The sequence below is a fragment of the Aphelocoma coerulescens genome, chromosome 5 (genome assembly GCF_041296385.1).
Source record: "Aphelocoma coerulescens isolate FSJ_1873_10779 chromosome 5, UR_Acoe_1.0, whole genome shotgun sequence".
NCBI lineage: Eukaryota > Metazoa > Chordata > Aves > Passeriformes > Corvidae > Aphelocoma > Aphelocoma coerulescens.
In genome coordinates, this window is record NC_091019.1 from 20,634,436 (window position 1) to 20,651,381 (window position 16,946).

A 16,946-nucleotide genomic window follows, 5' to 3' on the forward strand; every position below is an offset into this window, starting at 1 on the left:
ATGCTACATAAGGTCTTTAGAGAGGCAAACAACGGAACCAGGAATGCTACTTCTGCAGATATATTTACCAGGTGTTACAGTCAAAGTTGATCTTTTCCCCAGGCTGATACATGGCTTCATTGTGAATACATGGACATTCCTCTTCAGGAATACAACCACCATTCCCATCTAACACAAGCCCATCTGGGCACACGCAGCCAGATGTACACTGTGAGCTATACTGGAAAAGATAAGAGGAAAACATAATTTTAGAGTGAAATGATCACATTAGAAAAAAGATGATTAAATTCTCATAAAAGGTGCCTTATATGGTCTTATTGCTGCCTTGCTTAAATAGGAGAGAACTATGAAGTAATTAAAGGATAACAGAACAAAAAATAAGTTACTAGCCGTAGATTTAATAGAATATAAATCTGTTAAAGAGAAATGTTTCATGTGTACCAATCCTGATTGTTCTGCTGGAACTGTGAGATTTAAAACACACAGGATCTTGCACTTTGTAGTGGGTGATTTGTGACTGAATGTACTTTTAAAAAGAAAGACAAATGATATTTTTTTCAGTTTGGTTGAGTTATATTGAAATCTATTTATCTCATACGGTACTTACTCATGGAATGGCATGTGGCTACCAAGGACTTATGTGGAGTAACATAATCAGATGGGCAAGAAGTTCATAACTGCAGCATGGTATAAGAAAGAATCATTTCTCCTAGCCAGTTTTTAGCCAGTAATTTTCTCCTACAGAAGTCAAATATGTGGTAGAGCCCTAGATTTTTCACTACTAGTTACCATTACCTGCAGTAGCGGAAAATGTAGACACTAATCTTTAGAATGAATTTGGATATTACTTATTATATTTTGATCCAAGGGTCCCATTGTTAATGCTTCATAACATAGTTTTAGCCTTTTGCTACAAGAATAACGTATCTATGTTGTAGATTAGGAGTAGAACCGATAGATCAATTACTTTAGCAGCAAGAGCACAGACAAAACCTGGAAGCACCGTTTCATTGGGCCATGACATACTTACACACTGCATATCCAGAGTCTGGCAACTTTTTTGACATTCTGCTCCAGTTGTTCCTGCAGTGATGTTTTTACAGTCAAAGTAGACCATGGGAGATTCACAGACTAGAGGAAGGAAAGAAGTGGCACAGGGTTTATTCCACTGCTGTAGCCATTAAAACCATCTACAAATTCTTTGGAAATTCCCTATTTCAGTTAGTAGAGGTTGTTGTCCCTATTCAATCTGCTGATTAGATTCACTTCAGAGCACTGAATTCCCAGAAAAAAAAACACATAATATTTTATTTAAAAAGTCTTTATGTAAAAAGAGGTTTTATGATTAATCTAGTTCACTCCCGCCTTTTATGATAACTGTTGCACTGTAACTAAATGAGAAATACTTCTATTATAAATCCATTAAGAAGAATTAATTCTAAGAACTATTTTGTGCAAGACCTGGTAAAGAGAAAGAAATAAGTGGAAGATTAATTTTACCTGGAGTTGGATTTAGTGCTCCAATGCAATTCAGTCTTCCCTGGACACAAGTGCTGTGAGAGAGGGAAAAACAATTTTTTTTTTTTCCTCTCAAACTGTATATTGAGGTTGAGAGCTACTTATCCCTTATCAAGTTTCTGAATTTTCAAAGGAATTCCAAGAGGCTGCTTTGCAGTCTTAGGAAATAATTTCTCTCAATACCACAACACGTGCTGCTTTCATATGATATCCATTCTTTCTTAGCAGGAGAATTCATAGGTTGTAATGCATATACCTTACTGCTTGTTACTTACATTCTCATAAGATCTCTTCTTGCTGGTGTTGTCATAAATCTATACTTGAAATATTATAGAATTAAATAAAAAAATGCATCTAAGTACAATTGCTCTATCAACCTAGAAATACTACAGAACCATAGAAACCTTTAGGTTGGAAAAGACCCTTAAGGTCCTTGAGGCCAGCACTGCTAAGTCCACCAGTAAACCATGTCCCTAAGTGCCATATCTGCATGGCTTTTAAATACCTGCAGGGATGGTGACTCAACTGCTTCCTTGGGCAGCCTGCTCCAGTGCTTGACAACCATTTTAGTGAAGAAATTTTTCTTAACATCCAATCTAAACCTCCCTTTTGAGACCGTTTCCTTGCATACTGTCACTTGTTACCTGGGAGAAGAGGCCGACCCACACCTCACTACAGCTTCCTTTAAGCAGTTTTAGAGAGTGCGCAGGTTTCCCCTGAGCCTCCTTTTCTCCAGGCTAAACAAACTCAGCTCCCTCAGCTGCTCCTCATAATACTTTTGCTCCAGACCAGCTTTGTTGCCCCTGTCTGGACATGCCCCAGAACCGAAATGTCTTTCTTCTAGTGAGAGGCCCAAAAGGGAACACAGGATTCAAGGTGTGGCCTCACCAGGACCAAGTACAGAGGGACAATCACTTTGTTAATGTTGAAGGCTTTACAAAAGTCCAGGTAGACAACATCCACAGCCTTTCCCTCATCCACTAAGCAGGTCACCTCGTCATAGAAGGAGATCAGGTTGGTTAAGCAGCAACTGACTTTCCCAAACACATCCTGGCTGGGCCTAAACCCCTGTTTGCCCTGTACATGCCAGGTGATGGCACTCAAGATAATCTGCTCCATGTCCTGCCCTGGCACCAAGGTCAGGCTGACAGGCCTGTAGTTCACCAGATCCTTCTTCTGGCCCGTACTGTAAATGGGCATCACATTTGCTGACCTCCAGTTAACCAGGACCTCCATGGTTATCCAGGACAGCTGAAAAATGATTGGAAGTGGCTCTGTGAACACTTCCACCAGCTCCCTCAGTGTCCTTGGGTGGATCCCATCTGGCCCCACAGAACTGTGTGTATTTAAATGGTGTTAACAGGTCATTAACTATTTCACTTTTCACTGTAGTGGCTTCATTCCACTCTCTGTCCCCATTCTGTAGCTCAGGTGAATATGTACCATTTGTAAAAGTTGCAAATAAAGTTGAAAGAACCTAAAGTTGAAGAAATTGAAGACAGAGCATTCTATTGAAATTCAGGGTGAAACCAGCTTACACATACCAGATTTTAATGAGAAAATACACATTTTTGAATGTTTTAAAAAAGATTCACTTACCATACACGCCCATTTTCATGGACAACTTCTCCAAATTGTATTGGAGATCCTCTGTAGTAGCAGGGGCATTCATTAGCAGGCACACATTTGCCACTCTCATCCATGTAGGTTCCATTTACACAGGTGCAGCCGTCAACTGGGACAAACTTGATGTTGCATGTGACATCAGGCTCACTCAGAGACCGGCAGGTGGGTTGACAGGAAGAGATGGTATAGCTGTAGTTCAGGGATTTGGGGCATGAGGTAGTGTATTTTGCTTGAGAAAGGAAAATAAAATATATTGTTAATTCCAGATGGTAAATTCTCATGTGAAAAAAGAAAAATCATAGACAGTAAAAATAACATGTAAACAATACTGTAGACCTCTGCTTATGTTGCAACTTTCATGTAAATGTATTTCTCAATACTTTCAGAATTTGGCCTGAAAAGCTACTGTACACGTGGAGTAAAGGATGCATGCAAAGAAGAAAAGATTTTTTTCAAATGGAAGTTCAGAAGGAAACCTCCATTTGGTGCTGCGACTCATTGCCAAGAAGAGGTTTAAAGTTCTTGAAGAACAAGACAAGGTGTCTCCCTGAATATCATCTGGTAGGCTGAAAACAGACATACTGGGTGAGCAGATCCCAGAATGCAGATTCAAAGACATTTAATTTGCAAGTGTTCTTGTTGGTATTATTAGTACTGTTATTCTAAAACATCACGTTATCTCTGCAATAATTTGTGATGCTTGTAAAACTGTAGTAAAACTCAAAGTTGCACAGAAAACAGGTGGAGGCACTTTCATAACAACAGTCCCTTTCCTAATGAAGCCACATCTTCCATCTATTCATATTCACTCTTGCCAGCAATGGATTGATTCTAAAGGGACAGCAGAGAATTACTTCCAGGAGTGCACTTAACAAAATCCCTTCCTCATCACTTACTGATTTGTCTAGAAATTAGTAGAAAATAATCTCTGATCAGCAATTTTTAATGACGTGTGTTCTTAGGAAATGGGATAGTGGAGAGTACTTACAGCAGACATCAGCCCTCCATCCCTGCAGCTGGATTCCTTTTTCAGCACAAGCTCTCACATAGGAAGACAGGGATGCACACAGACAGTCTTCACTATTTTCACAGTTACATGTGTCAAACATGCAGTTCTAAGAATGGAGAGAAAAATAAGGTCTCAGCAGTGGTAATATTGTCAGTCTTAAAAAAAACAATGAACATTATCTTTCCAGTCTTATTCCTTAATCCTTCTTCAGATATGCTTGCTCATAGACAATAGTAACAGAGTGTTATCACTTTCTAGTCTTTGTCTAAGGTTCCTGGCAGGGGAAAATGCAGGTAATGAAAACTCAGTCCATATCTGCAGTTATAATTAGAAAATAGTGGTCTTAAAGTCTGTTATACGTTTCACAGCTTCTTGGTCCTCTGAACCATATTAGTGGATATGCTGCACAGTAGCTCTATTCACAATGTGCAATCCGGACACATCACTTCACCAGTGTCAATACCTGGGTGACTCCTACTGAGAAGAATGATTTGCAACACGTTGATAGCAGAATGATGGTGATTAGGTAATGGGCTTTTTGTTCCAAGTGGTTATTAGTGAGATGCCAGGCTGATAACGTGACAGTTGACTGATATTCAAACAAGCGTTTGACATGCCTTTACATACACTATCTGCCTTATGTGTTAAACCATCCGAGAGTAAATAGCTGCCTTTTCATCTGCAAACAAGTCAGGGTCTTGAAGCCAAGACTGACAACTGAAATAAAGTAATGTTACAACACAAAGAGAAAGACGTTGAAAGAAGGAAGTACGGCAGTACAGCAGTGAGGATACAGGCATTGTGTAAGCCATGTCTGGAACAGTTCCTATTTCTATTGTTTCTGAAGGGAAAAACAGTCTGACAAAGTACCGTGTGGTAAACATTGGGATTCACTGCATAGTGACAAGCAGCAAAAGGTCCTGTGCTGTCAGTGAGTAGTCCACACCAATGCTGAGCGTATTTTTCTGTGAAAAGAAGAAACCATACAAATGCACATTACTCTTCGCATTTCCTAAGTCACAAACCCATGCTGCCCTGGCCTATGAAGACAGTTCTGACATTCCATTAAATCTCTTCTTCTCCTGTCTTTTTTTTTTTTCTTTTCACTCAGCTGGGTTCTGGTTCAAAAGGTCAAGGTTCCTAAAACCAAAGAAGAGGACTTGCTGAAGGGGATGAATAAAAGGTTTCCAAAGATGCTCCTGCAATCCACTTCTCTGACATCAAGTTGTCAGCTTGGACATCTACTCTATTTTCAGTGACCTTGCAGTTTGGTTCACTTACACTTCTGTCACTTTTTTACATTGTTACTTATCTCCAGTGCTTTCATTTTGAATATTTGTTTCTGATTTCAGATGTATGTTTTTACCAAATATGTAAGTCTTTATTTTTTTATCTTTGCTTTCCAGCAGACATGTTTTCCTTAGGGATGAGCAAAAAGAAAAAAACCAAACCAGAAGAAATTCTAAGAAGCACTCACCATTATCAATGCTGAGTGCACAAGGATTCTCAAAACTCTGCTGGATATTAGGGCATGAAGCCTGAGTTTTCCATGTATTAGCAAATGCTGATGCTGTTCCTTCAATTATTCCACTTATAACCTTGAAGTCATCAGTTTGGATGTTATTGAAATTTCCACAGAGACCTGTTGAAGAGCAGTGAAAAGTTTATGCTGCTCTTACTACAAAAAAAGACATTGATCAAGGTGTCCTTATATTTCATTCACTCACCACAAGTCTGGTTTTTGAAAGAAGCATCCAGGCGCACAAACACTTGCATCATGGGTGTGAATTGCACTTCAACCTGGACACCAAAGCTTGTGTCCATGATCATGAAGAATGATGAAGGTCTGAACATGGTGACATTAGCTACACATGAGAAACAAAATGGTCACTTTCTGAACAAGGCCAAATGCTGAAAACACAATACTGTTCTTTTTCAATTTCTATGACAGTTTTTGCAAATTCAGAGGTGAAATAAAGATCTGGGGGTCAGAGATATTGCATGGAATCCTTAGTTATTGAAGCAGAGAACAAAAATCAAATTTATTTCTAAGCAAGTGTGAGCATAGGGGTAGTAGCAAAAAAAGAGGTAAAAGAGGTAAAGAGATGTCTTCTGCCTTCAGTTTTGTGCAGTGAGAAGGAAGTAAAGCTGAGAGTAATCAAATCAGGAGACTGTAAATGCTATTCGCTACTGTTTGAACTCTTGCCTTTGCTTGTCCTGTCTCCCATTTCTCTATGACACCAAACATCCCACTTTACTTCAAAAGCACTTGTGTCATTCACTATTAGAGAAAAAAACTACCTGCTGACATGGGCAGCTGGGTGTAGATGGAGTTCACAAACACACCACCATCAGGTTTGACCTCGACGATCTGATAAGGAAGAGGAACAAAAGGCAACTCTGTGAATCACAGAATGGTTTGGGTTGGGAAGGACTTTTAAAGATAATCCTGTTCCAATCCCCCCCCCTGCCATGGGCAGGGACACCTTTCACTAGACCAGGTTGCTTAGGGCCCCATCCAGCCTGACCTTGAACACTCCCAGAAATGGGGCATCCACACTCTCTGGGCAACCTGTTCCAGTGCCTCACCACCCTCACAGTAAAGGATTTCTTCCTTATAGCTAATCTAAACCTGGTCTTTCAGTTTGAAGCCATTCCCCCTTGTCCTATGACTTTGTACCCTGGTAAAAGTCCCTCTCCAGCTTTCTTGTAGGTCCATTTTAGGAACTGAAAGGCTTCTCTAAGGTCTCTCCAGAGCTTTCCATTCTCCAGGCTGAACAACCTCAACTTTCCCAGCTTTTCCTGATAGGAGAGGTGCTCCAGCCCTGTGTTTGTCTTTGTGGCTGCCTCTGGACCTGTTCGCAAAGGTCCATGTTCTTCTTATGCTGGGGACCCCAGAGCTGGATGCAGCACTCCAGGGGGGTATTCCCAGAGCAGAGTAGAGGGGAAGAATCCCCTTCCTCACCCTGCTGGCCACACTGCTTTGGATGTAGCCCAGGCTGGCCTTCTGGGATGCCAACCATGTGTGAAGAACAGCTATAGTCCAAAGAGTAGTAATGAGGAGGACTCCAGTGATATTAATTAAACAGATATCCAATAAAAAGGGTAGATCTTTGTGATTTCACCTCCCCCTTATTTCTACTTTGTACACTTTACTAATTTTCTCTGCCAGAAAAATTTACTTTTGAAGGGACTTTCTTGGCTTTTGAGGGAATTACATCATCTTGTTTTCTTTGAACACATCTTAGTGATTAATTACATCCCTAACTGTTGTAATTGTAATTACTAACCTTGAAGCTCATGGTTTTTTTCCATCTAATTGGCAGAGAAAATAGCTTTTTTCTGCTTTGTGAGTACAATGTGCTTCTTAATGAAATTCCACAAAGCCAAATTTATGGCTGATCTGATTTTCATAACAAAATCCACTTCTTTTCACTTGATTAAAAATATCATGTACTCATCACATATGCTGAAAACCTGACAAAGAAATGAATCTCCCTGACTGATTAAGCCCTAGCTTCTTTTCTCCCTGTATTTTTATTGTGCTTATTTTGCATTCTTACAGTTTGTCTGTTATTCATGTTGAGGGTCACTGACTTTAAGCAGGTCTCAGTGTCAGTTAGGCCACACTTGAGTAGTTCTACCAGGATGGTAAATTTTTCATCGTTACAGTCCTGAAAAAAAACAAAGTCAAGTTATTTCACAGAAGATTAATTAAAGAAGTTTTCCCTATAACATTTTCTCTCAATTCTGAAAATGTGTTTCTTTTTCTGGAGAAGATACAGACTCTAGCAAATTACAGACCTTCTTTGGCTGAAGATTCAATTTTGCCCTGTTTAATTATTAGGAGCAAGAAATGTAGAATCTGGATTTTATTGATTGTATCCATATGGATATCAAGATGGAGATTGATATTCATATTTGGTGTTTTGATTCATGATGACTTCTAATGTTTGATTCAATTCTACTCTAACTCTCGTCTTTCTGTAGCTGGTATCAATGCCAGACAAAAATTTCAGATAAAACATATTTCAGGTGAACCTTTTATTTCCTTTTACTGAACTGTGCAGATGGGGAAAAAGGAAAACAAACAACAAACAGAAAAAGCCCCTAAAAGATCAAAATGTTTCACTTACACATGTCCGAGATTAAATATTTTAATTATAATTAATTTCCAATTTTTATGAGTTATTTTTAAATGTTTAAAAATGTTTAAAAGCTGAAATATATCAGTTAACTTTAAGTGATTTTCTATATTTGAACTCCACAGAAATGAAAAAAAAAGTCTGTTTTATAATCTTTTTTTTTTAAGAACAGTTAGTGTAATTTTTAGAGTTGTACCATTTGGCCAAATACCATATAATAGAGTAACGTGACAAAAATTACGCAGCCCAGTAAGAAAGCTGGATTAGTTGTCCTGAAGGTTGCACACTAAGCAAGTTCTTTAAAAAGACAGTGCTCTTCAATTGCTCTCTCACCGAACTGGAAATTTTCCAGTGAGCACCACACACGGTTGCATGACATCCTAATAATTAACTGGTGACTGTCATTGGAATGGCAGCGTAGCAAACATCTGGCTAAGTGGCAGGGAATTTAATGTCTGTATATCAGAAGTCCTAAGTTTTGTAAGTGTTGGTTGAGATCATGTTTCCTTTCTATAAATGTATAAGGCTTTATGACCTAGAAGTATCTTCTGAGTCCCACCTTAGAGAGGACATAAGTGCAGTCTCCATGGTGATTGTAATGCTTCTTATCATATGTGGAAATGTGGGAACCTCCCACTACAGAGCATGTTCCTGGGCATGACTTGTCTTGGCAACTCCACTGGCCTCCATTACAGGTACTGGAAGGATAAAGTTAAGTGAATTCAGTCACATTGGTCCAGAATAAGAGGACATTCAGTGCTGTTAGATGCAGCTACTTTGCTATTGCTTTTCCCTTCAAGCTGTGGTTTGAGACACAGAGAATCCAGGCTTAAGATTTTCCAAAATGCGGCGAACTTGTGATGCAATGCATTGAAAGCAATGACTCTGGTAACCATTATCCTTGCTTCTTTAATTGTTTTCCTTCTTTGGACAGGTGAACTCTCCAAAACAGATTTTGGATAAATAATCATTTGGGGTTTTTCAGCTAACATAAAGCACAATGACAATACCTTCTGGTTTGTTTTTCTTTGAATACAAATGTATAATAAACTAATAGATAATGTAAGTCCTCTTCTGCTCCTGATGCAGACTGTGTCTATTTTCAAAGCTGATGTGGTAGAGCACAGGTACAGGATTAATAATAGGGAGCTTGTATTGTGTCATCCCTTGCTTTCTCCAGAGAAAATAAATATTTACAAATACATTAACAACTACGACTTCATTCCCCTTAGAGAATTCCAAATGTTTGAACAAAATAAAGAAAGAGGAAGCATTTTAATGGGCTGGTGAGAAATCTAAACATTGTAAATCCTTGCTTTGATCACCATGAGATAGAGCGCAAAGCTAGTTATGGCTCTTGCTAAATAAAACAAATAATGTTCTTTAGGGGTGCTTTGGAACTGTAGTGGTCAGTTAAATACACATATCAATTACCAATGATCCAATTGCATATAATAAACTGCTAAACCCATTAAATATATGAGAGGAAATAGTGAGTTAGAAAAGTAACAAAGGTTACCAGGTCTGGCATGGCTCTGAAAAAGAAGCTCCTGTAGCATAGGTTTTGCCATTGTAAATACAGGAGCACTCCTGCTGGGGAATGCAGCCAGAATTGTTGATGTCATCAAATACAGTCCCTAGATTAAAAAAAAAAAAAAAAGAAAGACAAAACCTTGATCAATTAAAGCAGCATTTGCTGTACACCATTTTATTTGTTACAAATCCTAAATATCTTCTTCGCAAGAGACCTGCAGTTGTTGTGAGTGGACACACCAATGAGGAGGACAGCAGAACTATGCCAGTTTGCTGAGTGAAGCATTCAACCTTTGTAGGCTTAAATTCCACCTGCTCTGAAAGAGGGACCTGTTGTAGCACAGGGGGCTGGTTGAGAGACGAGTCTTGATCTGTTTGCTGTTCTTTTTTCCTGCTTTCTGAATATTGCACATGTATTGGCTATTAACTCAGATATCTTTTCTCAGCTGACACATGACAAATCCTTGTCACTTGCAGCTGTGAAAAATACAACTATATGAGGCTTAAATCCCATGGAATATACCCAAATCCTACAGGTAAGCTCTTGTTCTTTGAGATCAGAAATGCAAGTACTTAAGAACTTGCCTGGGGGGCAGAAACAGCCATCAATACAGTGTTCTTCACAAAACAGAGATCGTTCAGGATTCCTGCATGTATCAGCGCAGGGGGAGTTGCACTCCTGGTACTGCATCTTGTAAGGACACTTCTTGGCTGAAATTTAAAGGAAGAGTTTTTTTGTTTTTCAGTCAGAAGTATTTCTAGTTCACTAGACATGTAAATATTTGTATCCATTTAAGTTTTTCAGCTAGATTAAAAAAAAAAAAAAACAAAAAACAAAAAAACACAACACAGCAAACTGCAGACTGACCCCTGACTCTCAAAATTTGCAAGTTTAATTATCAGATCCCTATTTTACAGTTGAGATATGAATTCCATAACTCTGGTGCTGAACTTGCTAATGACTGGATTTCTGGGGACAGCGAGGTAATGACCCCAGAAAGCCAGCAGGGTTTGTGTTTCTACTGAAGGCTCCCTTCCCCATGAACGGCTGTACTGCTAGTGAAATGTAAGACTTAAATTCCTAAAGCTTTAGTATATTTGCATTTTGAGATACCATCAGAAGGACAACTAGTTCATCATGGGCTTTTGTTTTGGAGCAAAATGCTGGTGACAGTATCAACAGCTACCCATCATAATCAAGTATATATTTAAATCAATGCAAACTCATCAGTATCAAGCAAGAGGAGATAAATAGGTGATTAACCAGCCATACACCTGTGAAGATCCAATCAGTTAATTGAGAACAACAAGTGCTGTAGCCACCACGAGGAAACATGAATACAAGTAAGTAAGTATGTCTGTATGTCTCATTCCTTCTTGTTTCTCTTTTATTTGCTTCCTTCACTCTACTATTTCATTAAATTGCACTTTGACTCTTGTTAGAGTATCCATGTAAGTGTTTTGGTAGTGTTTAATTCAGTTTGCATTAAAATCCTTAGCTCTTTTGCTGAAGTCTTCATGCTGAAACTTATACATCAGAATTTTCTAAAGGATTCAATCTTGAACAGCCTGTAACTCTTCCTGCATCCTCAGTGTTATTTGAGAGCTTATTGTTTGTTAGTTACTGAGCGTAAAGTAAGGCTATCTCCAGTAATACTCACGGCAAAGTTTTGAGGTTCTCCAGTCCAGGGGCTGCCCACCAGCATGAGCACACTGCCGGGAGTACTCAGCAAAGGTGTCACAGATGCATGAGCTGTTTTTAGATTCTGCAGAGCGGCACAAGTCATTTTGGCAAGCCTTAATGTAATCTTTAACATCAACTAGGTCATTACACTCTGCAAATGCAGAGCTGGTCAATGTTTTCTCGCATATGTCATCCTTTGGAGAAAAAAAATAAACAAGTCCCAGTAAACAGAAAGAAGTTTGGGGGGTGGAGGGAGAGTTGGTATTGTTATTTTGTGTAATTATTATGTAATAGTCTTATAGCCCTCTTTAAGTTGTTGTTGCCTGAGGGCTTCTTCTATTGACCTGTATGAAGTTGTAGAAGGAAACAGATAAACTTGAAAGAAAAACAAAAGGATAATCAAAAGATCCTTACAAGATTATCAGTGCAGTTATATGTTGGGATAGAAGTGGTGTCTTCACAGCGTTCTGTTGGCCCATCCATTTTGTGCATATTCCCAAACTGCAAAGGTGTCATCTTAATATCTATAGAAAAGAAGTTTAATAATGAAGGTTGGAGGCTTTTGTTCAAAGTTATCTTTTTTTTTCTCTCAAGAATTTGGGTGAAAACTGGCCAAGGCAGTTAGCTCCCTTAAGTCGTTAAATGTGATCATCACCCCTTCCAAAGGAAACACTACATCACAGCCTCAATTTACTTTGTACAGCACCCGGGAAAAAGTAAAGATTGGAAAACAATTCTCAGCCTATTACATCTAGATGCACACTTAGATTTTTGCCAGAAAAATAACAAATTCTTTCTAGATTTAATTGAGCCAGTACAGAGCAGACGAAAAAAAATCTAAACAGGGATATGGACAATGGAGACTGCTGTAAAACAAGGTTTAGGAAAATGCTCAAGCTGGGAATAGTTAAAAGATAAGATCTTACAAAGGTTATGCAAATCAGCAGGGAAATGTGGATCTACTGATTTTGAGAAAAAAATGAAACAAGGAATGTACTGTCTAGAAAATATAATTGCCTTTTGTTTTATTTAATATATTTTTATCTTTATTTATTAGTGGAAATCTGCTCATTTTTATGGAGTTACCTAATTAGTTATGCCAGCATGGTGTACAACAATGGCATACAAAAGATATAGTAATAAATATTATTAAATATTGTTATTAAATTTTTAAATATTATTATTAAATATATTATTATTTCAAAGTATTAAATTACATAGTCTGATCTCTACACTACACATTTTTAAAAAGAGATTGAATCGTATCTTATGTGCAAACCATTTAACAGGATGGGAAAGAGGAATGCTGATGATGTCAGAACCTTTTGGAGACCCCATAAACCATTTTTTTTTTATTTAAAACACTTACTGTTTGAAATAAACTCATTGTATATGGGAAAGCCATTGAAGTCACCACAAAGTCCACAAGTTTGATTGGCATATTTCTCATTCAATTCCAGCTAAAATAATGAATAGTAAGTTGATAGAAATTAGTGTAAACATACTAAAGTATTTTCAAGACTGGAGAAAACACTTGCACCTGCTGTGTCTTAGTATTTTTTATCAGATCTGTGGAATTTTATCTAGCAATTTAATTCAAACTTGAGGGATAAAGAGTCAGCTTAGATTTGATTGCATGGTCCAAACTGTTGATACTATTGACACAGACTTCACTGTAGTATCTATATTGCTCTCAGCCACTTTCTATTGATTCTTCAGGAAGAAAAGCAAATCCACAGAAAAGCAGAAATGAAGGCCTAGGAGATTGAAATTCTACTAGAAATATATGTTTGAAGGGGTAATTGTGCCCTATAACAATACCAATATCTAATGATGTAATGAAAGTGATTTTTCATCCTGTTTTAAGCAGGTGTTTGCTATCCACTATGTATAAATCCATGCAAATTTTTTTAGGACTACCTGGATAAAAGCCTAAGAAAAGAAAGAATTGCTCAACAGTATGAGATAAGAAGGCAGCAGCAACCCCCTGAACAGGTAGGGACAGGCCTAATCAAATATTAGCTCTGGTCTCTGGAGGTGTAGGTGGGTTCAGGAGGAGCTCTTACCAGGATGCTGTCCTTTTCATTCCACAATAACACAACACCAATTTTGCTGCCAACTTTCACATAAATACTACTCTTCTCTATTGTAATGCCAGATTGACTATATGGCAGTTGAACTCTGGGAAAAAGCAGAAAAAATGCCAGTTAATTTCTGATCCACGTGTTTGATAAGAAGAATGGAAAATCTTGTGGTATCCAACATCTGTAGAGATTTTAAAATAGTTCATTTTTGGGAAAGAGAAGCAATTACAAAATAAGACGGTCCAACGTTATCAAATACGGCTCTAAATTTGGATCCAAGTTCTCAGAACATTCCATCCAAATTTTATTTTTGAGGCAATCCTTAAGGGAAGGATTGATTTTCTGTGACAGGATTTAATAGCATTTTATTAATTATTTGTGTTGGTAAAACTGTCAGATTTATTGAAGAACACATAATTGTTTCCCCCCAAACACACCCAAGTACTTGGCAAGTTTGGAAAAAAAGTCTGTGGATACCAAAGAAGTGTCATGCATGAACTTACCTATTGGCATCGATCATGACAGCATCCTTTGTTAGCTCCACCACGACACCTTCGAGTTTCATCATGATGCGGTTGATTGTTGGAGTGTTTTCCACCACTTCACGCCTAATCTGGATGTCGAAGTCCTCATAGGGAGCGTTGCAGTGGGAGGCAAAAACATAATTACAGAGTCCAGGGAAGGTGAATATGTCTCCATCAAAGGTCTTAAAGTGGAAGCTGCCCCATGTGCTGCACACACGGCCATTGTGAGCAGGATTGGAAGCTGTGAATTAAAACTGGCTGTTAAAGAATGACTTAAAATCCCCAGCATTCGCATGGGGAGAATTAACTCATCCAAAGCTTCATTTTCTCACTGAATGTATTTTGCCTGCCTACCTCCGTTTGTTGTTTTCTATCTAACCATGATATAGCTGTGTATTCATTCATCATTCATCTTTTATCTGTTATTCATATACAGCTATAACTGGTTAAAGTTATGTTCAGCTAGAGCTTAATTAGTCACCTTCATTTCAGCTAAGACATGTTTATTTCTTAATCACCCTGTTTCTCCTCTGAATTATCCATGACTTCCTTTACCAGTGCCTTTCCCCAAATGTATTAAAGTCTTCTGTCTATATCCCCTAAAACTGAACACTTACTGAACACATTTCATTTCCTTTACTTACGTGTTATTGCTAGATTTGTCAGCAGTGGTGGGATGAGGTTCAAGTTAGCTGAAATTCTGAAAGAAGCTAGAAAAAAATAACAAAGAAATCAAAAACTAGTATAATAACACCAAAATTTGCAGCTAGGATAGACCCAGGAAGGACTGGAATGTTAATATGCCAGATTCAAGGAAACAGTTAAGCCTGTTTTATTTTACACTGTTTAAAAGTACATACTAAAACTTGAACTCTGGATAGTTAAGTCATAAGAAATTACTTTCAGCTGTGATGATCTGAATTTTTTACTTTTTAATTTTGACCTTTTTATGAAACTGTGTTGCATTAAGATATTGGAATTCTTCAGAGACACTGAACAATACAAAGGGCTAAGCTGCACTAAATTAGCCTCTTACTGGTACAAAAGCATAGTTACCTTCTCATTACACCTCCTCTTTCTAAGGAGGGAATAAAAACCTTAATTATCATCTTTTCTCTGTTTCATATTTTTCTCTTAAGGGGCTGAAAACCCTTCAAAGTGGCCGTGAATTGGTTGTACAGGGCAGATACAAATCATTACATGGTAAAAGTTAGTGAGGATGGATTGTAATCTTGATTTCCCAACTTCAGCCACTGATTTCACAGCAGGCCAAAGTGGTTCTCACTTCCTCTTTTAAAAGGAACCAAACATCACTTTGGTTTTATATATACATGTTCATGCACGTATGCATACAGCCTCTACAAACACATCTGTTTTCTGAGTTAACTATTATTATACAAATATAACCATACTCTGTGTGTACTTAGTAACTGGTGTCTAGTAAAAGTATTACTATTCTTAGAGAGAGATGCTTGTTAATACACATTTCTTTTTACATGACACTACTAGCAATATGCTAAGAAGGAGTTTGTTAAAGCATTTTTATTGTTCAGTATAGATGTAGCAAATAAATACAAAAATACAGTATAAACAAATGTACCATTTTGTTTCCGTAGAAGACCCCCGGAGAACTGACTTCCTATTTGGATTCCAATCTGACCTCCTGTGAGAAAAATGTGAAAAGCATTAAGAGTAATATCCTGTATCTGAACTTCTAAAGCAAAGCATTTGACTAGGATCAAAGGACCCAGATACATGTCTATAAAACAAAGGGGGGAGTCCTTTAACATATCAGAGAAAATGAAACAGGCTCCCCAACAAAGCTAAAATGTAATTCTAGAAAGAGATGTTCTATTACAAATACATGAAGTTTGTAATCCAAATAACATATGTATATCTGCTTTATTTGTTTCTCTCAAAACTCACTGCAAGAAATTCTAATGACTGGATAACAGCCCTTACTTCACTGCTGCACTAGATCTCACTAATATGTGAAAAAATGCAGGAGGAATTCACAAAATGCAGGCAAGTCATTTATTAAAATTGTTGTGTAGAAGCTACATTATAAGAAAAGGCATGGAAGTGGTTAAAAGAATCAAGGCACTTCAAGGTTGATCCAACAATGGTTGCAGATATTTATGACAGTTTCTTTAGTGTCTAAGCATAGTGCCTTTTCTTAGGCAGCAGATGGGGAGCCTCAATAAGGGATCTAGATTTGCTTTACAGCTGGATACAAAAGGTACCTCTGAGGGACAGTACAAGGGCTGTAGCCTGAGCAGTAACCCAGAAGTAACCAGATGAACCAGGTTCCCCGTTCTACACATCTACTCACTCAAATATGGTTCAAACTTACATCTTCTCCACAGAAAACCTTAAGCATCATACTGTAAGTCTATTTGAGCAAGGGTTCTTACTGAAACACCTGAAGCAAAGACTTTTGAGAGACAACAAATATTCTCCTGAATGCTTTGATTCCTAGAAAAAGACTGACCCTGATGTCCTGGGCTGGCATTTTAAGGTCTTGGATTTTATAAGTAAATATGTCAGGCACTTCCTGTAAAAGTTGAAGGGCTACAACTTTATTTTGTGAAGGACTGAATCCAGTCAGGATGTGGCAACTGTGCTTGTAACAGATTGACTAATATGAATGTATAACCTGCCAAGTCTAAATCCTCACAGAATTTAAGTGATGAAATTACTAGTATCTGAATCCTTATCTGGATTATGTGAATGAGCACTGTAGGCATCTAGAGATTTTCTCAGTCGAAGTGGAACTGCCTATGGAGCTTACCCTACGTTAGGCCCCTTTTTCCTTATACAATA

At 37.9% G+C, this 16,946-nt stretch overlaps 1 protein-coding gene across 1 annotated transcript in view; it reads right to left on the reverse strand.

Moving 5' to 3' along the window:
• The window catches only part of LOC138112043 (mucin-5B-like), a 60,952-nt gene that overhangs the window by 18,041 nt on the left and 25,965 nt on the right, over positions 1-16,946 (reverse strand). The window contains exons 2-21 of the mRNA XM_069018731.1: positions 15,724-15,786; positions 14,768-14,833; positions 14,103-14,364; positions 13,582-13,696; positions 12,885-12,975; positions 11,930-12,039; positions 11,493-11,709; positions 10,417-10,542; positions 9,818-9,935; positions 8,858-8,996; positions 7,717-7,827; positions 6,455-6,524; positions 5,881-6,018; positions 5,631-5,795; positions 5,024-5,118; positions 4,133-4,259; positions 3,118-3,373; positions 1,501-1,553; positions 1,031-1,131; positions 69-220 (exon numbers count right to left, since the gene is read on the reverse strand). Coding sequence (XP_068874832.1) covers positions 69-220; positions 1,031-1,131; positions 1,501-1,553; positions 3,118-3,373; positions 4,133-4,259; positions 5,024-5,118; positions 5,631-5,795; positions 5,881-6,018; positions 6,455-6,524; positions 7,717-7,827; positions 8,858-8,996; positions 9,818-9,935; positions 10,417-10,542; positions 11,493-11,709; positions 11,930-12,039; positions 12,885-12,975; positions 13,582-13,696; positions 14,103-14,364; positions 14,768-14,833; positions 15,724-15,786 — 2,575 coding nt within the window. The remainder of the gene's footprint in view (positions 1-68; positions 221-1,030; positions 1,132-1,500; positions 1,554-3,117; positions 3,374-4,132; positions 4,260-5,023; positions 5,119-5,630; positions 5,796-5,880; positions 6,019-6,454; positions 6,525-7,716; positions 7,828-8,857; positions 8,997-9,817; positions 9,936-10,416; positions 10,543-11,492; positions 11,710-11,929; positions 12,040-12,884; positions 12,976-13,581; positions 13,697-14,102; positions 14,365-14,767; positions 14,834-15,723; positions 15,787-16,946) is intronic.